General features: G+C 38.0%; 1 protein-coding gene across 1 annotated transcript in view; it reads left to right on the forward strand.

Annotated features, from left to right (window-relative positions):
- LOC114658947 (guanine nucleotide exchange factor VAV3-like) overlaps positions 1-24,357 on the forward strand; it is a 367,009-nt gene extending 342,652 nt beyond the window's left edge. Inside the window, exons 23-26 of the mRNA XM_051933104.1 lie at positions 226-313; positions 2,733-2,862; positions 8,972-9,123; positions 20,653-24,357. Of these exons, the coding sequence (XP_051789064.1) occupies positions 226-313; positions 2,733-2,862; positions 8,972-9,123; positions 20,653-20,697 (415 nt within the window). The 3' untranslated portion in view covers positions 20,698-24,357. The remainder of the gene's footprint in view (positions 1-225; positions 314-2,732; positions 2,863-8,971; positions 9,124-20,652) is intronic.
- Positions 24,358-24,843: the final 486 nt, after the last annotated feature.

The raw sequence follows: 24,843 nt of genomic DNA on the forward strand, positions 1-24,843 counted from the left end.
CGCCTTTCCAATTAGCTGTACAAGAAACAATTCAGTGCACCATGGCAGATTTACATCCGCAGCTCACCCAGTAAATCCAGTTTGTTAATTAGATCTTGGAACTCTAATGAGGTTTTGTGCCAAAAAGATTCACCTTTTTCTTATTACTGAAGCAGGCCTTAAGGTCATTATTGATTTGATGTTATCATCAGAAAATTAGGATCACAGTTTATACATCGCCCACAGGTACAACAACGATGTGAAGCACATCAAGATTTTAGCAAAAGATGGGGTTTTCTACATTGCAGAGAACAAGAAGTTTAAAAATATTTTAGTAAGTATTGCTTTTTTTTTTCCTCTTCCAAAACAGAATGAATACTGTTTGCAATCGAATATAAAGTCATATTTTTATTTACCATGCACATACTGAATGGAAGGCTACCCATGTCAAAATTACATGCTATCCAACATGTTAAATGCTTTAAGTTTGACACGTGTCATCATTAAAAAGAATTCTATCATGTTAGACCCAATTTGAAATTCAGTACAAATGTGTATTTGATTTGAATTTATGTTCATTTAATTGTTCACTGAATGACCAATCTGCATTAAGAGGAGGGACGAGGGGCGTCAACACCAGGAATAAGAAGGTGTTCTAGTCACGACTGTGTTCTGGTGCACTCACCACTACAAATGTCTTCTTCCACAGATGATGCGACTTAATGTACGCTGACAGGTATAATTCTGGTCTTGCCGAAAAAGATTGCTGTTTTTTTAAAGAGTTAAATGTTTTTGTGCTAATTAACAGTTTTGGTTAATTTTTTGAAATACAGAATATAGACCTAAATTGGACAGCTTTAATGTGATCATCAAGCTTTGGTTTTTCAGATGTTTTTTTCCTTATTCCCATTATGTTGCTGTCTCATTTTTTCTTCTTCATTTACACATTGACAAACATTTTTGATGCTGAAAAAATATAATGGATTTAAATAACATTGGTGACATACTTAATTAAGCAATGCATATTCTGGAGCAGCAGCAGCCTAATGAAAGCACTTCAGCAACAAGTGTACCAAGCAGCTGCTCCACCACTGGCTACCTCCTAATGGAGTCAGAGGTCCCACCTTACCACAAGTTCATCTTTTTGCAAATAAAGTAGTATAGGGTAAAAGATAATAATATAGTGGTCACCTGATGTGAGAACTTATTAGTTGGATAATGCCAGATACCTGTTTGACAGCAAAATTTCTAAGAGCATCTGGTTTGTTCCACAGTTTTCTAGAGACCACTGTCCTGGGAATGGGCACTCCTCAGCCCAGGCAATTTAAATAGCAGCACTGTGAGTAAAACAGTAATTACACTGCAAAAAATGAAATCTTAACAAGCCAGACAATCTTGAAAAGAAGTAATAGATCTTGTTTTTTTTATTTTAAGAATAACTGACTTGAGTAGATTTGTATGTGTAAGATATATAATCTCATTTTTAGAAAATTTAACAAGTTAACAAGTTAAACTTTCTCACTATATTGGCAGATAATTTTGCTTGATTCTAATACCTTTTTCTTGTTTGGGCAGAGGTTAAAATAGGGATATTACAGGTGAAGTGAGGTCCATCTATGACACCCCCATGACGAAACAGCTGCAGTACTCATTAGCACCGTGTAATGCTGCAATTTTTGTAGCAACTTTGCTCAGGTAGAGCATGTAGTACATGTAGAATACCATCATGTACAGAAGCATTGGAATTTTTATTGTATGAAGGGAAAATCTTCTGCTGAGTCAAAGTTTTGAGCCTTGAGTTGTTAACCAATTCACATCTTTAGATGGCTCTGAACACAAATTTGTAGTTTTGTCTTTTGTGTTTTCATGTGTCTGGATATCAGTTCATGGGCATGATAATTAAAAACAAATCTCTTTATATAAGTGAACCATGGCACAGTAGTTAGCATTGTAAAGTAATAAAAGTCTATTTGAGCAAACTTGCTCTTGTGGCTTTGCTGCACAGAGATTTTGATTTTTTGTTTCTTTTTGTACATTTGTGCCTCAAATTCACATTTTTCATCAAAGATATGATTCTTTCATTTCATTCCACATAATTCAGTTTGGGCGTACAGTACGTCTGTGGTAGAATTGCAGATTCATGTGTAGAGTGTTATGCACGCATGATAATTTACTCAAATTTGAATTTGGTCTCTGTAACAGTCCTTTTTTAATACCAATTCTAGCTGAACAGTGGTGTACCGGTCATTTATATGTTTTTATTAATGTTTCTTATGAACTGCTACTACAGTGTTAGAATTAAACAGAACAGAATACTATTTCACTTTTGTTAAAAGCTCCTAAAAGCCAGCGTTGCTTTGTTTTATTGCTTGGACAATTCAAAGAGCAGAATTTTGCATATACTATGTGTTGAAGATTGTTGAACCACAAAGCAGTAAGAGCTGTGTCTCACCTCTTAGAAACAAATGGTTATCCTCAGTAAGCCAATATGGCTTCAAAGTGACTGCCTTTTTTTAATAATGCCCACCCCTTGGTATTGTCCTGATTACACTTCCCATTCTGTGAACTGTTCCTCTGTGTTTTGGTTCCACCCTTAGAGCTGGCCATCATAAAGGAAAAAAGCCAAGTTAAAAGTGTAACTCGGTATTCAAAAGGATGAACTACTACCCTACATTTTAACTTTGTTTACATTTTTAAAATGTGGATTATTTGAGTGGAAAGGGGCTTAATGTGAGAATCATTTGTAATAACAGGAGCTAATTGAATATTACAAGCATCATTCTCTGAAAGAAGGATTCCGAAGTCTGGACACAACATTGCTGTTTCCTTTCAAAGAACCGGAGAATTCAGCCGCACATAGGAGAATCCGGTCAGCGGGCAACAGTGAGTATAAAGACACTTACTTTATCTTTCCCTGTGATGCTGCTTCCCATTACAGTCAAGGTTATTGACCTAGTATTCTTCTGGTATAGGAATGCAGTCAGTCACTCCATTGGCTGTGTTCACCACTTCAAAACTCACTGTCCACATTTTACGTTGGCCTAGTCTGTGTATTGGCTGTATGTGGCACTGTCTTTGCTTTTATGTGTTGCTTTCTAGGTGTGCATGTTCACATACAGTATATACACCATCACTTTTTTTATTACGGGTCAATATTATTTTACTAGTGGCAATGGAAACGTTTTCATTTTTTCATATTGGCTTAATATTCTTAAAATAAAGCAACCACAGGTTTACAAAGGTATCAATAACACTGTCTTCCATCTTATACATTTGCATACTTTAGCAGTAAATGATTTAATGTTAGGGATATTGTATTTGTGGCATTCAGATATTTTCAATCAACAGATATTTATTGTTTTTAAATAATGAATGGTTATTCTTTTGATACTGAAAAGAGAGTGTTTTTGATACAATAAGCTAAATACAGAGTGATCCCCCTCTGAATTGGTCTGTTGCAAGCCTCAAATTCTACTAACTGGAATTTGACATGAGCTCCCCATGACTGAGTCGTTCCATTTTGAAAATCTTGTGGATGCTCCATTGATTTGAAATCTGCTAATGGACTCACTGCTTTGGTTGTGCAAAGTCACCCTTATATTCTGAAACCATTCCCAGAAAATTCATTGCTTTATAATATTGCTATAATAATATAATATTATCTTGCTGTAGCAATTACAAGTTTGGTCAAAAATAAAGTAAGGAAGAACAACGCTGGCCAGAAAAATGTTATGTTTTAGCATTTAGAGGTCGGTCGACATGTATCAGAAGACCTTGAGTGTCTTAAGACAGTCCTTTTCTTGTCATCTGACCATTAACTTACCCTTGAACTAGACATGCCCCCAAGGGTGAATGTTCCTGTGCCCACTGTAGTTATATCTCCTATCATTTTGCTGACAGATTTAGAGCAGTAGTATGTTATCATAAGCTGTCTGGATTTGCTGCTCCGTGTTGATGTTCCTGTGCCAACTTGTAGCTTCTCTCTTTGGGCTGACTTTTATAGAGTATTCTGTTGTCATTTTTTTTGTATTTGGTCAGGGTTGATGGTTCTGTGCCCAACTAGTTGTACTGTCTCACTTTTTGATGATAGCTTTAGAGTTTTATTATTATTTTTATTATATTATTATTTTATTATTATTATTATTGTTTTTTTTTTAGAGTTTTATTGCCATAACGGTCTCTGGACAATCTGCCCATTGTTAATTGTCCTGTTCCCTCAGCGGCTATAACTCTTTGGCTGACCAGTTCCAAGTAGTCTATTGCCATTAGGTGTCTGGGCAATCTACTCAGTGTCGCTGTTACTGTGTCAACAAGTGTTGCATCTTCTTTCATTTTTCTGATAGCCTTAGTCTTTTTCCGTGGTCTATCAGCATAGCTCAGCCCAGTGTTGATGGTTCCATACCCATTCTGGCTTTTTACTAACACCTTTTAAGTAGAATGATCCTGAACTCCATCAAGGCCTGGGACCAATTGATTGTGTGCACTGGTGTACCCCTCTGCCTGTCGATGATGTACTGTGCTGTTTTTTTTGTTAATGTGGCATATGTTTCAGCCTACTGTATTCTTCTCACCTCTGTCAGCATTTTACAGTCATGTGAAAATGTTTGGGAACCCCTCTCAGCCTGCATAATAATTTACTTTCAACAAAAAAGATAACAGTGGTATGTCTTTCATTTCCTAGGAACATCTGAGTACTGGGGTGTTTTCCGAACAAAGATTTTTAGTGAAGCAGTATTTAGTTGTATGAAATTAAATCAAATGTGAAAAACTGGCTGTGCAAAAATGTGGGTCCCCTTGTAATTTTGCTGATTTGAATGCATGTAACTGCTCAATGCTGATTACTTGCAACACCAAAGTGGTTGGATTAGCTCGTTAAGCCTTGAACTTCATAGGCAGGTGTGTCCACTCATGAGAAAAGGTATTTAAGTTTGTCAGTTGCATAATGTTCAAGCATCAGTCACAATGTTGAAGTTACACAGGGGTGGAATATTCCAACAAGACAATGACCCAAAACAGAGTTCGAAATCTACAAAGGCATTCATGTAGAGGGAGAAGTACAATGTTCTGGAATGGCCGTCACAGTCTCCTGACTTGAATATCATTGAAAATCTATGGGATGGCATGCTCGGCAGCCATCAAATTGAAGTGAACTGGAGAGATTTTGTATGGAAGAATGGTCAAAAATACCTCCATCCAGAATCCAGACACTCATCAAAGGCTATAGGAGGCATCTAGAGGCTGTTATATTTGCAAAACTATTGATGTAATATCTCTATTGGGGTGCCCAAATTTATGCACCTGTCTAATTTTGTTATGATGCATATTGCATATTTTCTGTTAATCCGATAAACTTAATGTCACTGCTTTAATACTACTGTTTCCATAAGGCATGTCATATATTAAAAGGAAGTTGCTACTTTGAAAGCTCAGCCAATGATAAACAAAAATCCAAAGAATTAAGAGGGGTTCCCAAACTTTTTCAAGTGACTGTTTCTTAAATGTCTGTGTCTGGCTCCGGGGCTGGGGTTTGCTGAACCATTTTTTTAATCTTTCTAACACTAACCTAAGCTCTGCTGTGTCTGAGCACCTTGTGTCATTCTGCTCCTGTTTGCCAACTTTTTGACTGAAGTGCCCAAACTTGGTATAGCTAAGTGCAGCACCTCTTCACCATTCTTGATAATAATGGTATATGTCAAATTCTACATATGCAATTTTGTTTACATAAACTAATTAAACATACAGTATCCTGTCACATGTAACTCACTTTTCATTGTACCTCTCTAGTTGGCTGAAATATCAAATAAAAATAATTCATCATTTGCTAAATCAAATTTTGATTGGCAGAGGTTAAGGTCATGATCAAACCTGGAGTGCCAAAACCAAACACTAAGGTTTCTCATTTGCGCTCTGTATTTTCCCAATCACCATAACTAAAGTCTACATTTTCTTTGCCACACATTTAGTTGTTTTGAACTTCAATGAATTTTCGATTTTCTTTATTTTGACACACAAGGATTTTTTTCACCCCATTACCATTTTTGTTCTTTTACTCCTCGTTTCCTCTTTCTTTGACCCTACATTATCCTTCTGGGAATAGGCCCATTTAGTACCTTCTGCTCACTCCAGGTTTATATACAAAGTGGCTCCATGATGCTGGAGTGTGACAAATCCAACAATGATGTCATTAATATGGGACGCTCAAGCAACTTAAATGTAACTGTTTAACTTAAAAGAAATCAAAAATATATAAATATTTTCATTTGAACAGCTATAAATATACTGATGTGAAGGATGCATATCTGTACAGACCCACCCACGTTTACCAAAGGGAAGCACAGTGAAATACATAGAAACAACTTACGTTAATCCACAGAGGGCAGGATGGTGACACAGTGGCTAGCACTTGTGTGTGCAAGGAATCCTCCACCCAAAAATGATATTTCTTTTATATGTTACTTACACCATGTACTTTGTAGTGATGGAGAAGAAACATTTTAATGTCAGGTTTTTATACAGAATGGATAGAAATAAGTTTTTTATATTGGCTGTGCAATGGCAAATTATGTGCAAAACATCCATAGAAGAAGACAAAAATATTGCACGTTGCTCATGGGGCATAATCCACGTGTCAGTTGTCCACTTGCATGCTGAAAAGATAAAAAAAATCGCATGCTTGTTTTTTCCTAAAATCATTGTAAATGGTTACTTCTGGAAAAATCACTACACATCATAAATAGGAAACTCTCACCTTTGTGGATGAAAACATGGCATTTAAGTTTTTCTTAGCCACCACTACAGACTATATGGGATAAGTAACATATACAGAGATACCATTTTGAGGTGGTGGTGCAGATTACATTAGATTATCTTCGATTAGATTAGATTTTATTTGTCCCCATGGAAAAATTACAATTTTACAGAAGCTCAAAAAAGAAAAATAGATGTATCTTATAATAAAACAAAAAACAAAAACAACACACATTAAATCTCCTGCCTTGCGTTAACAAGAGAATATCCACTCTAAATTAGTCTGGCACCCATGAGACTACTCTAAAATGACTGGAAACCTCTTCCGGGGTGGTCCATTCTTTGAAACATTGGTGATGGGATTAAATTTGTTGAACAATGAATGAATGAATAAAAGTATTTACAATAATACATGTTTGGCTAAAATTCTAAGTATTATAACTATCACCAGTAATGAAAAAGGTTAAAGGGATAGGGAGATATTGATGACATAGTGGCATTTATTTTGGGCATTTCATGCTCAAATATACTTCTGCTTACTGCTGGTGAACTGTGCGTTGATCAGCAAGGCATGAGATTTGGATCACTATGCCAATAAAATTATTTCTGTTTCCAGACAAAAAAGTTGTATTCATAACACAACAGAACAAGCCGATGTGCCTCACAAGGTTTTAAAAAAGAAAAGTCAGGCACTGCCTTTCTAGCTCCTGTGCCAATTGATGAGTGGCATTGGAAGTATGAGTCAAGAATGTGGTCATTTTCTAACCTCTCAGTTTCTTTCATTCTTCTAAATCTTTATACTTGTCTGAATATTAAGTCATGTTTTGGAGGAAGGTCCATGGGATGAAGGATTAGGAAATAACTAATTAATTTAATCCTATTTTTTGAAGTCATACTGTATATAAAGTCTTCATGGTAACTGACTTTCTGTTCATTTAGTGCAAAATATTTTCATTGATCTGTTTGGTGTCCACCTAGTGTACAGATGAGCTGAAACCAAAAGCTGAATGGGATTTCTTGTTACTACAATATCAATTGAATATTAGTTTCAATGTTCTTCACTGACCAAAGCTAAATAGTCAGAAATGATAATGAAACTATGGCTCCATTTTCCGCATATAGACACCAGAGTACACATAATCACACCATTCCTCATGTTTTAAATGTTAATGAAGACCTTTTATATTGCTTTTCATGTTTGGTGAGATAATGTTTACTACTCTTTACGTCTCTTCTTTCTCTTTTCACTTTCTAAGCCCCGTTGTTCTGTGGGTTCTCTTTCGTAGCACCTCCTGGTTACAGCTTTGTCCCCCCTTCCTCTGCTCCATTCTGGTCAGGTATAGCCTTAGCTTTCTTTCATTTGTCTTGCTTTGCATTTGTGAGTGTCTTTGGCTTGTGTATATGTAGAGCCAGTAACCCATTAAATGTTAGAGTTATTCCTTTAGATAACCTGCTTTTGCATGTTTGTAAGCCATAAGGGTCTCTTAAAATATTTTTATTTTCTTTCACGCATGTGTGCTTTTGCTATTTTGTATTTATTTTAATTTTTTCATGAAAAAATTGAATGCCATTAGAAAACAAAAGTAATAAAAGTTACCAATAGAATACATATATATTGTATGTAGTCTTTTCTGTCTGTATTTATAGATAAACTATTGTTAACTGATCTGTGAAAAATGTATTTCTGCAGTAAATAATATACTATCATTTAAGCAGTTGATAAGAAGATAACATTTCCACACAAAAATTATTTTAATTAAAAAGCAAAGCCCCATTTTTATTCACCCATCCATTGGTTTGTGCTGCTGCCCCAGCTCTCCGGTGTCCTATGTCCGAGGCTAGTTGTTGGTCATGTAGAGTTTCACATTCTTCCCATGCCTGCTTACGTTTTCCTATGGCACTTCAGTTTTCCTCCTACTCCTATATGCTCAAAGACTTGCAGCTTAGGCTTATTTGAGACTCTTATTAATTGGGCCCATGCCAGTGGGTCATGAGATGAACTGGTGTCCTGTCCAGGGTTGGTTCCTGTCTTGGACCCAATTCTGCCAGGACAGGATTTGTCCACTGCTCCACCTTGAATTGATTTAAGGGGTGTGAGAATGCTATAAACTGTTATTCTGATTATTTGTACAGCTGAATTAAGAATCATCATCGATCTAGTAACAATATGAGAAACTGGTCTTATTTTTCTTTTCTTTCTTTTAAATATATTGATTATTTTGAAAATTTTTTTTCTTTCCTAAAGTCTTCACTCCCAAGGTGGTTGGAATTGCAATAGCCCGCTATGACTTCTGCCCCAGAGATATGAGGGAGCTTGCATTATCGGAAGGAGATGTTGTAAAGATCTATACCAAGACTGGAGCAAATGGCTGGTGGAGAGGGGAAGCGAATGGCAGGGTAAGAATCGCCTTATTCTCATGAGAGATATTTACTCATTTTGTAGCCAGAGAAATACCGAAGGGACCTTAAACACTCACATAATGACTGACCTAAGGTCACCAGAGTTCTACTAGGCAATAAAAAAAAGGTATAATAAAACCCTGAGGAACTGATCGTCTAAGTGAGAAATTGAATTTCTCTGCTTTCTAATCGGCATTGTCTTGGCCCTTGAAGATAGACTTTTCCGGTATTTATTGCCATTATATGTGTTACTGCTCTAGCCTGATGTTATTTTATATTTATAAGTTGCGTATAAACTAGAAGTAAATGGTTGATCTGGATAAATAGTCCTACATGAACTGTAAAAGGCACCCCTGAAGCAAACATAACAAAGAACATTATTGCACTTGCAAAGGTAATGATCTTCTTCTTCTTTCGGCTGCTCCCGTTAGGGTTTGCCACAGCGGATGATCTTCTTCCATATCTTTCTGTCCTCTGCATCTTGTTCTGTTACACCCATCACCTGCATGTTCTCTCTCACCACATCCATAAACCTTCGCTTAGGCCTTCCTCTTTTTCTTTTGCCTGGCAGCTCTATCCTTAGCATCCTTCTCCCAATATACCCAGCATCTCTCCTCTGCACATGTCCAAACCAATGCAATCTTGCTTCTCTGACTTTGTCTCCCAACTGTCCAATTTGAGCTGACCCTCTAATGTCCTTATTTCTAATCCTATCCATCCTTGTCACACCCAATGCAAATCTTAGCATCTTTAAATCTGCCACCTCCAGCTCTGTCTCCTGCTTTCTGGTCAGTGCCACCGTCTCCAACCCATATAACATAGCTGGTCTCACTACCATCCTGTAGACCTTCCCTTTCACTCTTGCTGATGCCCGCCTGTCACAAATTACTCCTGACACTCTTCTCCACCCATTCCACCCTTCCTTGCACTCTTATATTCATCTCTCTTCCACAATCCCCATTACTCTGTACTGTTGATCCCAAGTATTTAAACTCATCCACCTTCGCCAACTTTACTCCTTGCAACCTCACCATTCCACTGACCTCCCTCTCATTTACACACATATATTCTGTCTTGTTCCTACTGACCTTCATTCCTCTCCTCTCTAGAGCATATCTCCACTTCTCCAGGATCTCCTCAACCTGCTCCCTACTACCGCTACAGATCACAATGTCATCAGCAAACATCACAGTCCACGGGGACTCCTGTCTAATCTTGTCTGTCAACCTGTCCATCACCATTGCAAATAAGAAAGAGCTCAGAGCCAATCCCTGATGTAATCCCACCTCCACCTTGAATGCATCCGTCACTTCTACCGCAGACCTCACCACAGTCACACTTCCCTCGTACATATCCTGTACAACTCTTACATACTTCTCTGCCACTCCCAACTTCCTCATACAATACCACAACTCCTCTCGAGGCACCCTGTCATATGCTTTCTCCAGGTCCACAAAGACGCAATGCAACTCCTTCTGGCCTTCTCTATACTTCTCCATCAACACCCTCAGAGCAAACATTGCATCTGTGGTGCTCTCTCTTGGCATGAAACCATACTGCTGCTCACTAATCCTCACCTCACTTCTTAACCTAGCTTCCACTACTCTTTCCCATAACTTCATGCTGTGGCTCATCTATTTTATTCCCCTGTAGTTACTGCAGTCCTGCACATCCCCCTTATTCTTAAATATCGGCACCAGTACACTTCTTCTGCACTCCTCAGGCATCCTCCCACTTTCCAAGATTCCATTAAACAATCTGGTTAAAAACTCCACTGCCATCTCTCCTAAACATCTCCATGCTTCCATAGGTATGTCATCTGGACCAACAGCCTTTCCATTTTTCATCCTCTTTATAACTGTCCTTACTTCCTCCTTGCTAATCCGTTGCACTTCCTGATTCACTATCTCCACGTCATCCAAGTTCTTCTCTCTCTCTCTGTCTTCATTCATCAGCCTCTCAAAGTACTCTTTCCATCTGCTCAACACACTCTCCTCGCTTTCGTGTAAGTTTCCATCTTTATCCTTTATCACCCTAACCTGCTGCACATCTTTCCCAGCTTGGTCCCTCTGTCTAGCCAATCGGTACAGGTCCTTTTCCCCTCCTTAGTGTCCAACCTCTCATACAACTCATCATTCACCTTTTCTTTAGCCTTTGCCACCTCTCTCTTCACCTTGCGCCTTATCTCCTTGTACTCTTGTCTACTTTCTGCATCTCTCTGACTATCCCACTTCTTCTTTGCCATCCTCTTCCTCTGTATACTCTCCTGTATTTCCTCATTCCACCACCAGGTTTCCTTTTCCTCCTTCCTCTTTCCAGATATCATGCCAAGCACCCTTCTTGCTGTCACCCTTACTACATCTGCTGTAGTTTCCCACCTGTCTGGTAACTCTTCAATGCCACCCAATGCCTGTCTCACCTCTTCCCTAAACTCAACTTTGCAGTCTTCCCTTTTCAACTTCTACCATTTGATCCTTGGCTCTGCCCTCACTCTCTTCCTCTTCTTGGTCTCCAACGTCATCCTTCAGACCACCATTCTATGCTGCTTAACTGCACTTTCCCCTGCCACCACTTTGCAGTCTTCAATCTCCTTCAGATCAAATCTTCTGCATAGGATATAATCTACCTGTGTGCATCTTCCTCCACTCTTGTACGTAACCCTAAGTTCCTCCCTCTTCTTAAAATACGTATTCACCACTGCCATGTCCATCCTTTTGGCAAAATCCACTATCCTCTGACCTTCTTCATTCCTGTCCTTGACACCATACCTACCCATCACCTCCTCGTCTCCACTGTTCCCTTCACCAACATGCCCATTGAAATCCGCTCTAATCACCACTTTCTGTCCCTTGGGTACACTGTTCATCACTTCATCCAACTCACTCCAAAAATCTTCTTTCTTACCCATTGCACACTCAATTTGTGGTGCATATGCACTAACAATATTCATCATCAAACCTCCAATTTTCAGCTTCATAATCATTACTCTGCCTGACATTCTTTTCACCTCTAAAACACTCTTGACATACTGTTCCTTCAGAATAACTCCTACCCCATTTCTCCTCCCATCCAGACCATGATAGAACAATTTGAATCCACCTCTGGTCCACCTGGCCTTACTCCCCTTCCATTTAGTCTCTTGCACGCACAATATATCAACCTTCCTTCTCTTCATCATATCTGCTAACTCTCTCCCCTTACCAGTCATACTGCCAACATTCAAAGTTCCTACCCTCAGTTCCACTCTCTTTACTTTCCTCCTCTCCTCCTGCCTCCGGACACGTCTCCCCCCTTTTCTTCTCCTTCTTATTCTTTACACCCAGTGATCCTGAACTGGATAGACAGGTAAGAAAGTGGATGGTTGCATACATTTCACAGATTTTGATACACAGATTGTTTTAAATTATTGCAACAATTCATTTGGAATATAGTTTCTCTCCCAGTGAGCATTTTCATGTAGGAATGCATTTCAAAGCAACCCAAGATGGAATTATGTTATAATGATAATACTTTCAGGTGTGTGCATGATTGTGTCCAGGGAGAGCTGGTGCCCTCAGCTTGGGTTGATTTTTGCTTTTTGCCCAGTGCTGCCGTAATCATAAGGTTCAGAAAACTAATGAAAGAAAAATGCACCATAATGAACATCATCATTCTGGGGACATATAACTCACAAGTGTATACATTCAGATGGCAAAACACTAAATAAAATCTTAGTCCAGACTCTTTTCATGTGTAGCTTCTAGCTGGTGGAACGAGCTGCCCACCTCCATTTGAAATTCTGACTTCCTCAGTGTGTTTAAAAAGTGTGTGAAGACTCTCTTCTTTGTTGTATTTCTTTCTGACTGATATTAGCTGTTGGGTTTTGTAACCTAGGAGTTGTAACTTGCTTGTGATGATCAATTTTGTAACCTTGTTCTGTAACACTTGATCCCTAACAGTCCCCAAACTGATGTTTACTTGATTGTGTTGACCTCCTCTATATGTTACTTTAGATAAAGAAAATAAATGTAAATGTAAACTTATAAAACGTCTTCTTTATCTCCTTCCAGTTCTTTATGGGCTTGACGTGTTTGATCAAACCTCTCCACAGAGCTTGGTACTGCACCTCCTCCCAGTCAGATCCTTTTTCTTCAAATCTTCTTTTACTTTCTCTCTCTTCCTTGGTACTTCCATTCCCATCATTCTTTTGCCCATATATTCGACGGGCGCCTGAGCAGGTTCCTGTCAATCATGTAGAATCCACTGCATCCACTAAACAGTGTCATCTCCAGACAGAGGAGCAGCTTCAGCGACAGACTGCTGTCTATGTCCTGCTCCACTGACAGACTGAGGAGATCGTTCCTCCCCCACACTGTGCGACCTCCACGCAGGGAGGACCCGGGCAGCAAACCCGGGTCTCCTAACCGCGAGGCAGCAGCGCTACCACTGCGCCACCATGCCGCCCACCTCTGATTGTCTCATTTCTTATTCTGTCCTTCTTTGTGACTCCACACATCCTCCTCAATATTCTCACTAATGCCACATTCAGCTTCTTCTCCTGCTGTCCCTTTACTGCCAGGCTTTACACTCCCCTCTCTTTTTTTTTCTTGGCTGACATTTTTGCTGTCATCAAAAAGAGCTAAAATAGAAACTCCTCCTTACTACTAGAATGTTCTTGAGACTCCAAACTTAATACTAGAATGTTCTGGAAACTCTGTCTCCACTGTGGCCAAAAGTTTTGAGAGTGACACAAATACTAATTTTCAAAGTTTTCTGCCTCAGATTTTATGATGGCAATTTGCATATACTCCCAAATGTTACGAAGAGTGATCAGATGAATTGCAATTAATTGCAAAGTCCTTCTTTACCATGTAAATGAACTTAATCCAAAAAAAAACAAAACATTTCCACTACATTTCAGCCCTGCAACAAAAGGTCCTGCTGACATCATTTCAGTGATCCTCTCGTTCACACAGGTGAGAGTGTCGACGAGGACAAGGCTGGCGATCACTTTGTCATGCTGATTGAGTCAGAATAGAGAGGTTCAATTGTTGTGAAGAAGGCTTCAGGGTGCCCAAGAAAGTCCAGCAAGTGCCAGCACCTTCTCCTAAAGTTGATTTAGCTGCTGGATCCAGGCACCACCAGTGCAGAGCTTGCTCAGTATTGGCAGCAGGCAGGCGTGAATGCATCTGCATGCACAGTGAGGTGAAGATTTTTGGAGGAAGACCTGGTGTCAAGAAGGGCAGCAAAGAAGCCACTTCTCTCCAAGAAAAACATCAGGGACAGACTGATATTCAGACTGATTGAACTGCTGAGAACTGGGGGAAAGCCAGTTGAATCCCCTTTCCGATTATTTGGGGCATTCGGAAAAAAGATTGTCCAGCTTTAGAAAAGGTGATCCCTACCATCAATCCTGTGTCATGCCAACAGTAAAGCATCCTGAGACCATTCATGTGTGGGGTTGCTTCTCAGCTCAGCCAAGGGTGTGGGCTCACTCACAAATTTGCCTAAGAATACAGCCATGAATAGAGAATGGTACCAAAACATCCTCTGAAAGCAACTTCTCCCAACCATCCAAGAACAGTGTTGAGGTTGAATTTTCGGACAATTACAATACATTCCCTATTCTTCACATATGAGAAAGTAAAAAGGCACGAGGTGCACAAAGACATTTGCTTTAGATGCTCCAAAGCTAGGATACTAAACCTAGTGCACTGCCATCTTCTTGTACTTTTCATACACATTTCAAACTGGATGTTTATCAGTCAAAAATGTAGAGGCAAATATGGCCTGTGGTGCCCCGACCGCAAGCCATGAATAAAGAATGGGACCAAAATCCTGCGAGAGCAACTTCTCCCAACCATCCAAGAACCGTTTGGTGATGAACAATGCCTTTTCCAGCATGATGGAGCACCGGGCCATAAGGCAAAAGTGATAACTAAGTGGCTCGGGGAACAAAACATCGAAATTTTGGGTCCATGGCCAGCAATTCCCAGACCTCAATCCCATTGAGAACTTGTGGTCAATCCTCAAGAGGCGGGTGGACAAACAAAAACCCACAAATTCTGACAAACTCCAAGCTTTGATTATGCAAAAACGAGCTACCATCAGTAAGGATTGGGCCCAGAAGTTGACTGACAGCATGCCAGGGCGAATAGTAGAGGTCTTGAAAAAGAAGGGCCAGCACTACAAATATTGACTCTGCATAAACTTAATGCAATTGTCAATAAAAGCCTTTGAAACTTATGACATGCTTGTAATTATATTTCAGTTTATCATAGAAACATCAGACAAAAAGATCTAAAAACACTGAGGCAGCAAACTTTGTGAAAACCAATACTTGTGTCATTCTTCAAATTTTTGGCCACAACTATAGAATGTTCTCTGTTTCTTTATTTTTATTTTCTGTTGTTTACTAGTCACTTTAAAGTCACTAGTTAAGAGCCCTGCATATGTAGTAATAATGCAAATAAAATGTTCAGAATGGAACGCCCTCTAAATGTTTCACAATCAAGCCAACATTTCACAAGTAAGCAAGCTATCCTTAATAGACAAAAATAAGTCTTTACTATACTGTTTAAAATATTCAATTGTGTTTTTCTTCAAAACAACAATTTTTACATACAGAAATGACACTGTTTTAAAGAAGTGCGTTAATGCAAAATGTAAAATCCCTTGGCAAAAAACAAATGGCCTGCCAAATATGCACATGTACAGATCATTTGTTTAAAAGTCAAAGTTTAATCTTTGCCATTGTAAATAAAACTCCAAGAAAGATAACACTGCACAGTAGATAGTCAAGAAATCACTGCAAAGCACGACCTGCCTACAAGGTTACAACATACATACAGTATGTGGGTAAACAAATGCATTCTGCTCTTGGTGCAGTCAATCAATATGTATCTTGATATGAGTCATTTTATTCTCAGAAGTATTAAAAAGCTCCTTATATATAAATACACACATTTATGTTGAAAATAAATTGAGAATTAAACAATATGATACAGTTGTGTCAATGTGTTTCGGCTCTAACAGCCTTTCTAACATTTTTTTTCAATTTATCTGAAACTCATTGTTATCAGTTCTTTGCCAAATTTGAGTGAACAAATCACCTCAGAGTTTGAATTTTAATTTAATGAATCTATAGAAGTGCTTTCCAAACTTTTTTTATGGCGACTCACCCTCAGGTCATTATTTGACACCCCTATTTAATGTGCCTAAGCGATTACAACCCTTTGTTTATAATTAGTAATTTTTTTATTAAAAATTTCTAAAGTTAGTGACTCACATATACTTGTTGAGTTTTATAAACTTCTTTGATGTTAGGTCATAAGTGTCACAGGTTTGCGTGCATTGCTTCATCAAGTACTTGTAGACATTAATTATTCTATCATATTTCTGATTTTCCTTTTTTCAATTTTAAAGAGAAATTCAGTGTGAGCTTACTTAGCTACTGCGGTTAATATGCCGTCTGCACGTTAGGTGTCTTTTAAATTGACACACACTGTCAAAGGTGGGAAAAAATGACAAATGGAGTTTAGTTTAGTCCCGTAAATTCTTCTGCCTGCAGGACTTAACTGATCTCTGACACTGAGAAGTCGGCTTAGGTCCCATACACCTAATCTGTTGTCCACCAGCTGTGTTTTTTGTTTTGTTTTTTAGCAATCACAGGTAACTTTTAATCTTTTTTTTCATTGAACTGTGTCCCATTCTGCTTTTTTTTTGTGTCATATCAATTTGTACACAATAAGAATCCCTTTTTGTGAAGTGTTGTGCTTTCAACTTCAATTTGTTTGAAGGTTTCAGTTTTCACCTGCGTTTTTAAGCAACATTTACATGAATTATAGGTACTTCACGCTTAGCAGACATACCACAATCAGAAAAGTAAAAATATTAATAATCAGAAATATAAGAATGCATATACAGGATAAAGTATATTCGGCAGCCAGAATATGTAAGGTATACATGTGACAATATTTGGATTTATCCTTATTTTTAATATGAGCATTCAAATTTAAATTTTCACATCCTACTGCAGATTCAGAACATGAGAACATACAGTATGAAATTTGACAAACCAGAGGAGATCATTCAGTCCATCCGGCCCGTTTGTTTAGCTAATAGCTAAGCTCTCCCAATATCTCATCCAGATTCATGTCTCGGTAGCTTGTTCCAGAGTCCCATATTCGTTCTATATTGAAAAACAAAACTGAAACATAATTTAACATAAATTACAGCATTACCTTCCCGACACCCCTCAGACTGCATTGTGACACCCAGTTTGGAATGCTCTGGCCTAGAGAATCTGTTTTATGTGAACTTCACTGTGTTACGATTGTGTGTATATGCTGACTCACAAGCGACAATAAGGTAAACAATAATGATCAGAAGATGCAAGGGTCAAAAAAGACCCAAAGTCAAAGCAAAAGACTGAAATGTCAAACTTCATTAAAGAAAAAGTCAAAACATAAAAAAAAGCTTTTAGAAACACCTTAGAGTTTCTATCTGCAAAACTCGGCTAACCGGTAAATGCCCGGGATCGACTTTGCACTGTTGCTTTAAGTGATGTCACAAGAGAGCACATTTTGGGGGAAATGCTAGAATATCGGTGCCTGTGGAAAAACAAAATGCCGTTATGGTAAGATGTAAGTAAATTTATAATTTTGTAAATATGCAAAAAGCTTTAAAAGACACATGGCTTATCAATAAGCATGCGAAAATAAGGACAAAAAATTATCAAAAACATAACTGATCATAACAATACAGTACATATTGTATAATATTAAAAGGTGGTACCTGTGAGTGTCCCCTCATGTCAAAATAAGCACATTACAATTTATCAAGTGTATCATTCTCTTGTTGACTTGATGAGACTGCTATAATGTGCTTTGTGTTTGTCTAGAAGACAGGAGAGTACAAAAATGAGATATTAGCATTTAGCTAACCAAAACAGGTTTGATGGTCTGAATGGTCTCCTCTCCTTTCTCAAACTTCTTATGTTCTCCTTATGCTCATATAATGCTAACTCCATGATTTACATTACAGCATGTCTTTCCCAGTAAATTGAATTATAGGAATAGGAGTGCATTTACGTGCTGAATAATAAAAAGTGTGCAGTTAAGGTGTTGACTTCAATTTTTACCAATAGCCGAGTCTTGTAACGAAAGGACTTTTGAATATTTTACCCGTAATTTTTCATCATTGTTGATGTTTTGAAACATCCTGAACATAATTTTCTGAAAAAAAAAAATCATGTCTGTCATGTGTGGTATTTTCAGTTGTATTCAAATAAAACATATGAAACAAATACAGGTACATGATCACTCTAACATAAAAATAATGGAAAAATACTGTAAGTTGGTCATTTTTATGTATGCTTGTTTAAGCCTTTTTTTCTTGCTGGTTATTTCCTGTTACAGGTTTTCTGAATTGTTGAATTTTTTACAATGAAAGTTGTTCCCAGGGCACCACCATTTTGTCATCATGATGCAACGATGGTTGCTATTAAATGCAGTCCCTGAAGTTACATGATTAATGTTATCAGTACTCCAATATAATAATCGGCACATCAAATCCAACACTATCTGAGTTTGCGGTTATTCAAAGGAGTTTAAGTTTGTGCATGTATTAGTTTTGCTATTTAGTCTTTCCAGTTCTTGACTTGGAAGACACAGTGGTAGCCTGGGTAAAGAGACCTGAGTTTCCATCCTATGTCCTCACTGCGTGGAGTTTGCATGCTCTCCCATTGTCTGTGTAGGTTTCCTCCTACTGTCGAAAGACATGCAGGCTAGGTGAATTGGCAATGCTAAATTGACCCTTGTGTGTGTTCGGCCTGATATGGACTGGAGCTCTGTCCAGGGTTTGTTCCTGCCTTGTGCTGTATGCTTGCTGGGAAAGGCTCCAACCCCCACCACCAAAACCACCTGCGACCCTGGTCTGGATTAAGCAGGATAGAAAATCACACGTCACAGTTCTTGACGTTTGCTTTTGAATTCTGTACTTCCATTCCTGGATTTAGGTTTGTGTATAGACAAACAGTATGACTGATTTTTGGTTTTGATTTTCTGCTTTAACTGCTTTAAACTTAGTAGCCTTTCCTTCTGCAAGGCTAATGCACTTCAGAGGGCTGTATGGGTTGGATTTTTACTTTATGCCATGCCTGCATACTCTCTAAAGGTTTCATCTCAAATATTTCTTTGTACCTTCAAAGACCAATCTCATTTTTTTCCCTGACTTTAGCCTGCTAAGATAAAGTGTCATTTTTCTCATTCTCTGGTCCACCTGAATAGGTGCAAGGCTGTGCATTACTAATATTTTGTAATACCACTACTGACCACTTCCTGAAGGGTTCATCTTAACTTTACTTGATACCATGAGCAACCAACATCAGTTAAGCTCACAAAATAAACATTGTCTTCCACTTCAGCCTCCTAATCTAAAGTGTTATCCTTCTCTTTTGGAGGTCCACCAGAAGTAAAAGAAGTCATTTTTAATACCACTACTTACCACTTTCTGAAGGTTTTATCGTAATCCTTCCTGATACCATGAGAAACCAACCACAGCTTAGCTCACACAGTAAACATTAGAACATTACAAAGATTTAGGTGAGAACAGCCCAACAAAGCTTGCCAGTCCTAGTCACTTAATTCCTCCAAAGTAACATCAAGTCAAGTTTTGAAAGTTCACAAAGTCCTACTGTCTACCACACTACCTCATAATTTATTCCATGCATCTATGGATCTCAGTGTAAAATAAAAACTTCCTAGTGTTTGTGTGAAATTTACCCTTAATTAGTTTCCAATTGTGACCCTGTGATATTGTTGATCTCATTTTAAAGTCTGGGTGTAAGAGAGCAGTGCAGGACTTGCTGACCACTTTCTAAATATTTCATCACACTGGCACACAGAGTGAGCCTTAGCCCTGCCCACTCCCCTCCGCAGCACTAAAACTCCATCATTCATTGTAAAGTATTGTGTGGAGTTCTGTAAGTCAAGAGGAGCCTCTTCAGATCAATCATGACGTTTTCTGAGGTGCTCTTATGGCTGACCCTAGATATACCTTTAAATTATTGTTAGAATGAAGACAAACATTACATTTGTATGGGACGTTAAGAGGTTTTGATTTATTTAACAAATTAATATAGAAAAAGAGTTAATGTCCTATCTAAGGCTTCTAAGTGCTGCCTGGAGAGTACTGGCCACCCACAACTCTGAGTTGTATTAAAGCAGGTTTAAAAATGATATATTATTTTGTGTTCTACATAAAAAAAGAACAATTTTATTTGTTAACTTAAAAGATTTGAAGAAAATTTTGCAAAGATTCAGAATATCCAAGGAAAGGGAAACACTTTTTCTCTGACATTCTACTGTCAGTAGGGAGCTTCACTCTGACAAGTTGCTATTTACTGTAGATATTATCATACCAGCCATTTTTAAAGTAGCAGGAACGTAATCTTACTTGCTTGTAAATTATTTGTTAAAAGATTATCTTTAAAGTGACATTTGTTTGGGCTTATTCACACTTTCTCTTTTCTTTTGTATGTTCCAGGTGGGATGGTTTCCATCTACTTATGTGGAAGAGGAGGATGAGTAAGGCAAAATGGACCCAACAGAGGATCGGAAAAAGCCTTCTCCTTCTGAGCCACCCATGTGGGCCACCAGCAAGGCTTCACTCTGGCAAGTCGGCATGCGTGTGTTTTCCTTTGGGGACATACAGATAACAACACACTCCTCAGTCCATAAAGTGGTGCTGCCTGTCCTAAATCCCAAATGCTACAAGCAGGGAATTCTGTACAAGCCTGTGTTGACAGATTAATGGCTCGCCTACAGCTTTACAAGTAAAAGCCTGCCAGTTGGCTGTCAGTAGGGACCAGCTTCTGAGCCAGAACCTCTCCCTCCCTGAAGAACCTCATGTTATAGACAGCTTCATTCTTCTTGTCACTCTTTCTGCTGTTGTGCAGTGTCAGCTCGGCTGCTGGTAAATATTTCAATACTTCCCAGCCCAGCTTGGGCTCTCCTTGATGAGCTACGAAAATCTGGAACTGCTGTGTTGTACCTTGTGGATTTATACCAAGGCTGACCTTCTTAGCATCCTACGTACCTGTGTTATTATTGATGACTTCATTTACCATTTTCTTTCTAAAGTGAAAACTGTAAGGATTTAGGCACTTCATCAGCACAGATGCGCTCTGCTTGGACAACAATCAGAACCTTAAAAAAACATTTCTACAGGGAGAGCAGCATTACTTCATGTTTGTGCATGAAACAAATGCAAATGTTTGCAGCTGGCTTTGTCTCAAAAGGACCTTTTTTAGAAGTCACTGTTTGTTTGTGTGATGCTAGGTTACTGATCAAGTTGATGAAATGATTTGGTACAAAACAAAAGCAGTAGAAAAGATGGAGAGAAAACAGAGACAGTAAATTAAGTGCTGGTACAGAATTTCCATAGCATGCCTCTGACAGTGTTAACTGAAAGGGTAATTATAAGCTGCGGTTTGGCAGTAAATCACTGGGAGAGGAAGGCCGTTCACATGTCATCAGTGCCTCAGAATCGGCCAGCAGTTATAATGAATCCAGACTAATTGCCTTGGCTTTTTTTTTTACTAATCTGTGAATTTGCGAATGTTTCCTCAGAATGTTAATTTCAACTGATAAGGGTGCCAAGGATTTGTTTTCACACACAGTACGATTCTGAGAAGAGAAGATTTGACCCGGTAGGTAGTTCTGCGTGGCACCTAACCCCGTTTTTTCTTAAACGCAGAATTTGGATTTCTTGCTGCGTTTGGTAATTTGCGTATCTGAAAATCTGTTAAAATGAAATAGTTGCTAGCAATCCGCAGCTAGTATTTATTGTATCCACTAGCTGGTTCCTTAATTGTTCATTGGAATTTGGAAGAGCATAATGAAATCAGGGAGCAGTAATAGAATGGATAATTCTATTACTGCTCTTCAAAACCATTAAAAGAACTTGAAAAAGAAAAATCTTGCCATACTTGCTATCATTTTTTGTGTTAATGAATGTGCAGTAATTAAAAAGAAAATCAACTTAATTCTGATTATCAAATAGAAAAGTACAATTCATTTTAAAATGTAAATTATTTTGCTTTATCCTAACAGAAGACGATTAGGATCAGCTCTAAACAGTATTCTTCCTCTCACTGTTTTCAAATTAGCAAAACTGATAATTGCTTCCTATACAGCTTTATATATACATTTGACGTAACATCACTCAGTCTTGTTCAAATTGAATAGATAATAAAAAATTTAAGAATAAGGGTTGTGTCTTTATAAATTTGCACTCTGGTTCCGTTCCCAGGATGCATTAGAAAAGCGAACATGTCCATTTTGACCATATTGCATAAACCTCTCTGGTTTGTCATAGTATGCATTAATTGACTATTTTATATTATCTACGCTGAAATTGAATATTTGAAATGATTATCATTGCCTAAATTTATATGATTAAATATTATTCTTTATTTTCTACTTTGAACACAAGATTAATCTCAGACTAACTAATGTTGCAACCGCAGTGTTAAAAATAATAAGCCTATCAACAATGAATTTGTCAAGTTTGAACAAACTTCAAGAAAATATTTGTCAAATATAAAAAAATAACATTAATACGTTAAATAACATCCAGCATATGAATATAGCCAATATTTAGCAAATTACATGCTCTATAACTCCTTTAAAAAGGTCAATTTGAAAGACTAGCCTAGGAACATTACAGTTGCATCACATCTAGATGGCAGCATTCATATCGTCACTCGCACCCCAAAACCTGTTTGCAGCTGGCGGAGGTCTTAATATTTCTGTATACCTCTTAATAAAATTTGTAACTCTACTTTATTTTATTTGATTTTTTTGTTTTTCTCTAAAATGGAGCAGGTTTCCTTCCGAAGGGTAAACGAGAAATGTCTAATCATACACATCTGCTACTCCACAACACTTCGTTATCAGCACTTCATAAAGCTCCAGTGATCAGACATTAGTGGATGTCCACTTCTGCAAATTAGTGAAATTTATCGGAATTATTCAGCAACATTCCCTTGAGTAGGACACAACTCCTTTTTCATTAATCATCCATTAGAAGTGCTTATGAATTTGCAAATGCAACAAATAAAATGGACACTCAGAAAGGCTCCTTTTTTGTTGTATGTAGCCAGGGGTCGCAGGAAGACTTGCCAACCATCACATCCCTCTCTGAGTCTCAAGCAAATTCATCCCAATCTTCTTCACAACAGGGCATTCTTTCCAGGCTTTTGTGTCAGTATTTGCAGTACACGTGGAGTTTCCATTTGCAGGAGTGCCAGCAGACGGAGTCCGGTCTCCGATGTCTCGTCCACTCACGGGTCTGTGATGTGGGAAGTGAGAGAGAAGCAGAAGCTTTGAAAGCACCACTCCTTACAGGTCTTTCTTTACTTCATTCCTAATAACAGTAGCTAAATGGTCACCGCATGACAATATACATCTACATTATTATTAGCAGTTTCATGCAAGTTTCATAATGTGAGATTGCCTGCTTCTGACTGAGGATGATATCCATTCCATTTTATAACAATTTAAAATTCAGAGTGTTAAAGATTCGGGTTTCCTGTGTACGTTGTGGTGACTCACACTGCCTTCTGTTTTTTATTGCAAAACTCCTTGTAATCATTGAATAATTTAAACTGGTAAAATGTATAACTGGCTGTGACTGTGGCGTTGGTGGTTAGGACCGTGGGAAGATGCTGTGGCAGACGTTTTCTAGCAAGAGACGGCCAAAAGTAACACAACCAAATTCATATTATTTATTATTATAATTAACCATTATTGAGAACCTAAAGAGACATGATAATAGATAAATAGTATAATAAAAACAGTAGAAATTGGGGGGGGGGGTTTGGAAAAGGGCTGGAAGATACTGGACTTGTAAGCGACAATTTATGTTTCGTTGTTTTTGTCAGGCACAATGCTTTGGGAAGTGAAAGCCATGTACTGTATTGTATAAGATGCTGTTCCAGAATTTGCGTAATATACTTTAATAATAAAAGAAATGTGTATATGCTTATACAGTACAATAATTGTTTCCACTCTAATGCCAAAGAGATAGGAATTTTGTAAAAATTTGCCCCTGATGAAGTGGACATGTTACAAATTCACTCACTTCTTTTGCAATTATCTGTGCAATTTGATTTTTGTTTTTCTGTGTATCAATGTAAAGTATTGTATTATATGTATAAAATGAACAATAAACTGTACAATGTTTTTTTCATATTTTAAATCTGGAAACATTTCTTCTGTTCAGTATCCTTACTTTAGGAAGTGTTAATGGAAGAAATGCTTAAGGGTCCCAGCAAAATGTATGTCACAAAGCATGGGGCATAGATAGAAGTTGTTTGTGTCCCCAATTGGAAATTTGTCTTTTTACAGAGGCTCTTTGAATAAATAGATAAATAAATAAATAAATAGATGTACACACACACGAGTAACCAAAAAAGAAGAATATTTAAAAAGACTTGGCTGTCACAGTAAGGCAGTCTACAGGCATAAAGTGGTATAAAGGAGCCCCCACAGCGTTTCTTGACACACTTCTGCTGAATAGTAAATTGCCTGAAAGTCCTCCGTGTTAGTGTGCCAGACAGAGGATGTTCAGCATTGTTCATAATGGCACTCAGTTTTGTTGTAATACTCTCCTTTGCTACGACCTCCAGGGGGTCCAGACTGTGCCCCGTAACTGAGCCCACCCTTTAAGTTA

This window comes from Erpetoichthys calabaricus, chromosome 10 (genome assembly GCF_900747795.2).
Source record: "Erpetoichthys calabaricus chromosome 10, fErpCal1.3, whole genome shotgun sequence".
NCBI lineage: Eukaryota > Metazoa > Chordata > Cladistia > Polypteriformes > Polypteridae > Erpetoichthys > Erpetoichthys calabaricus.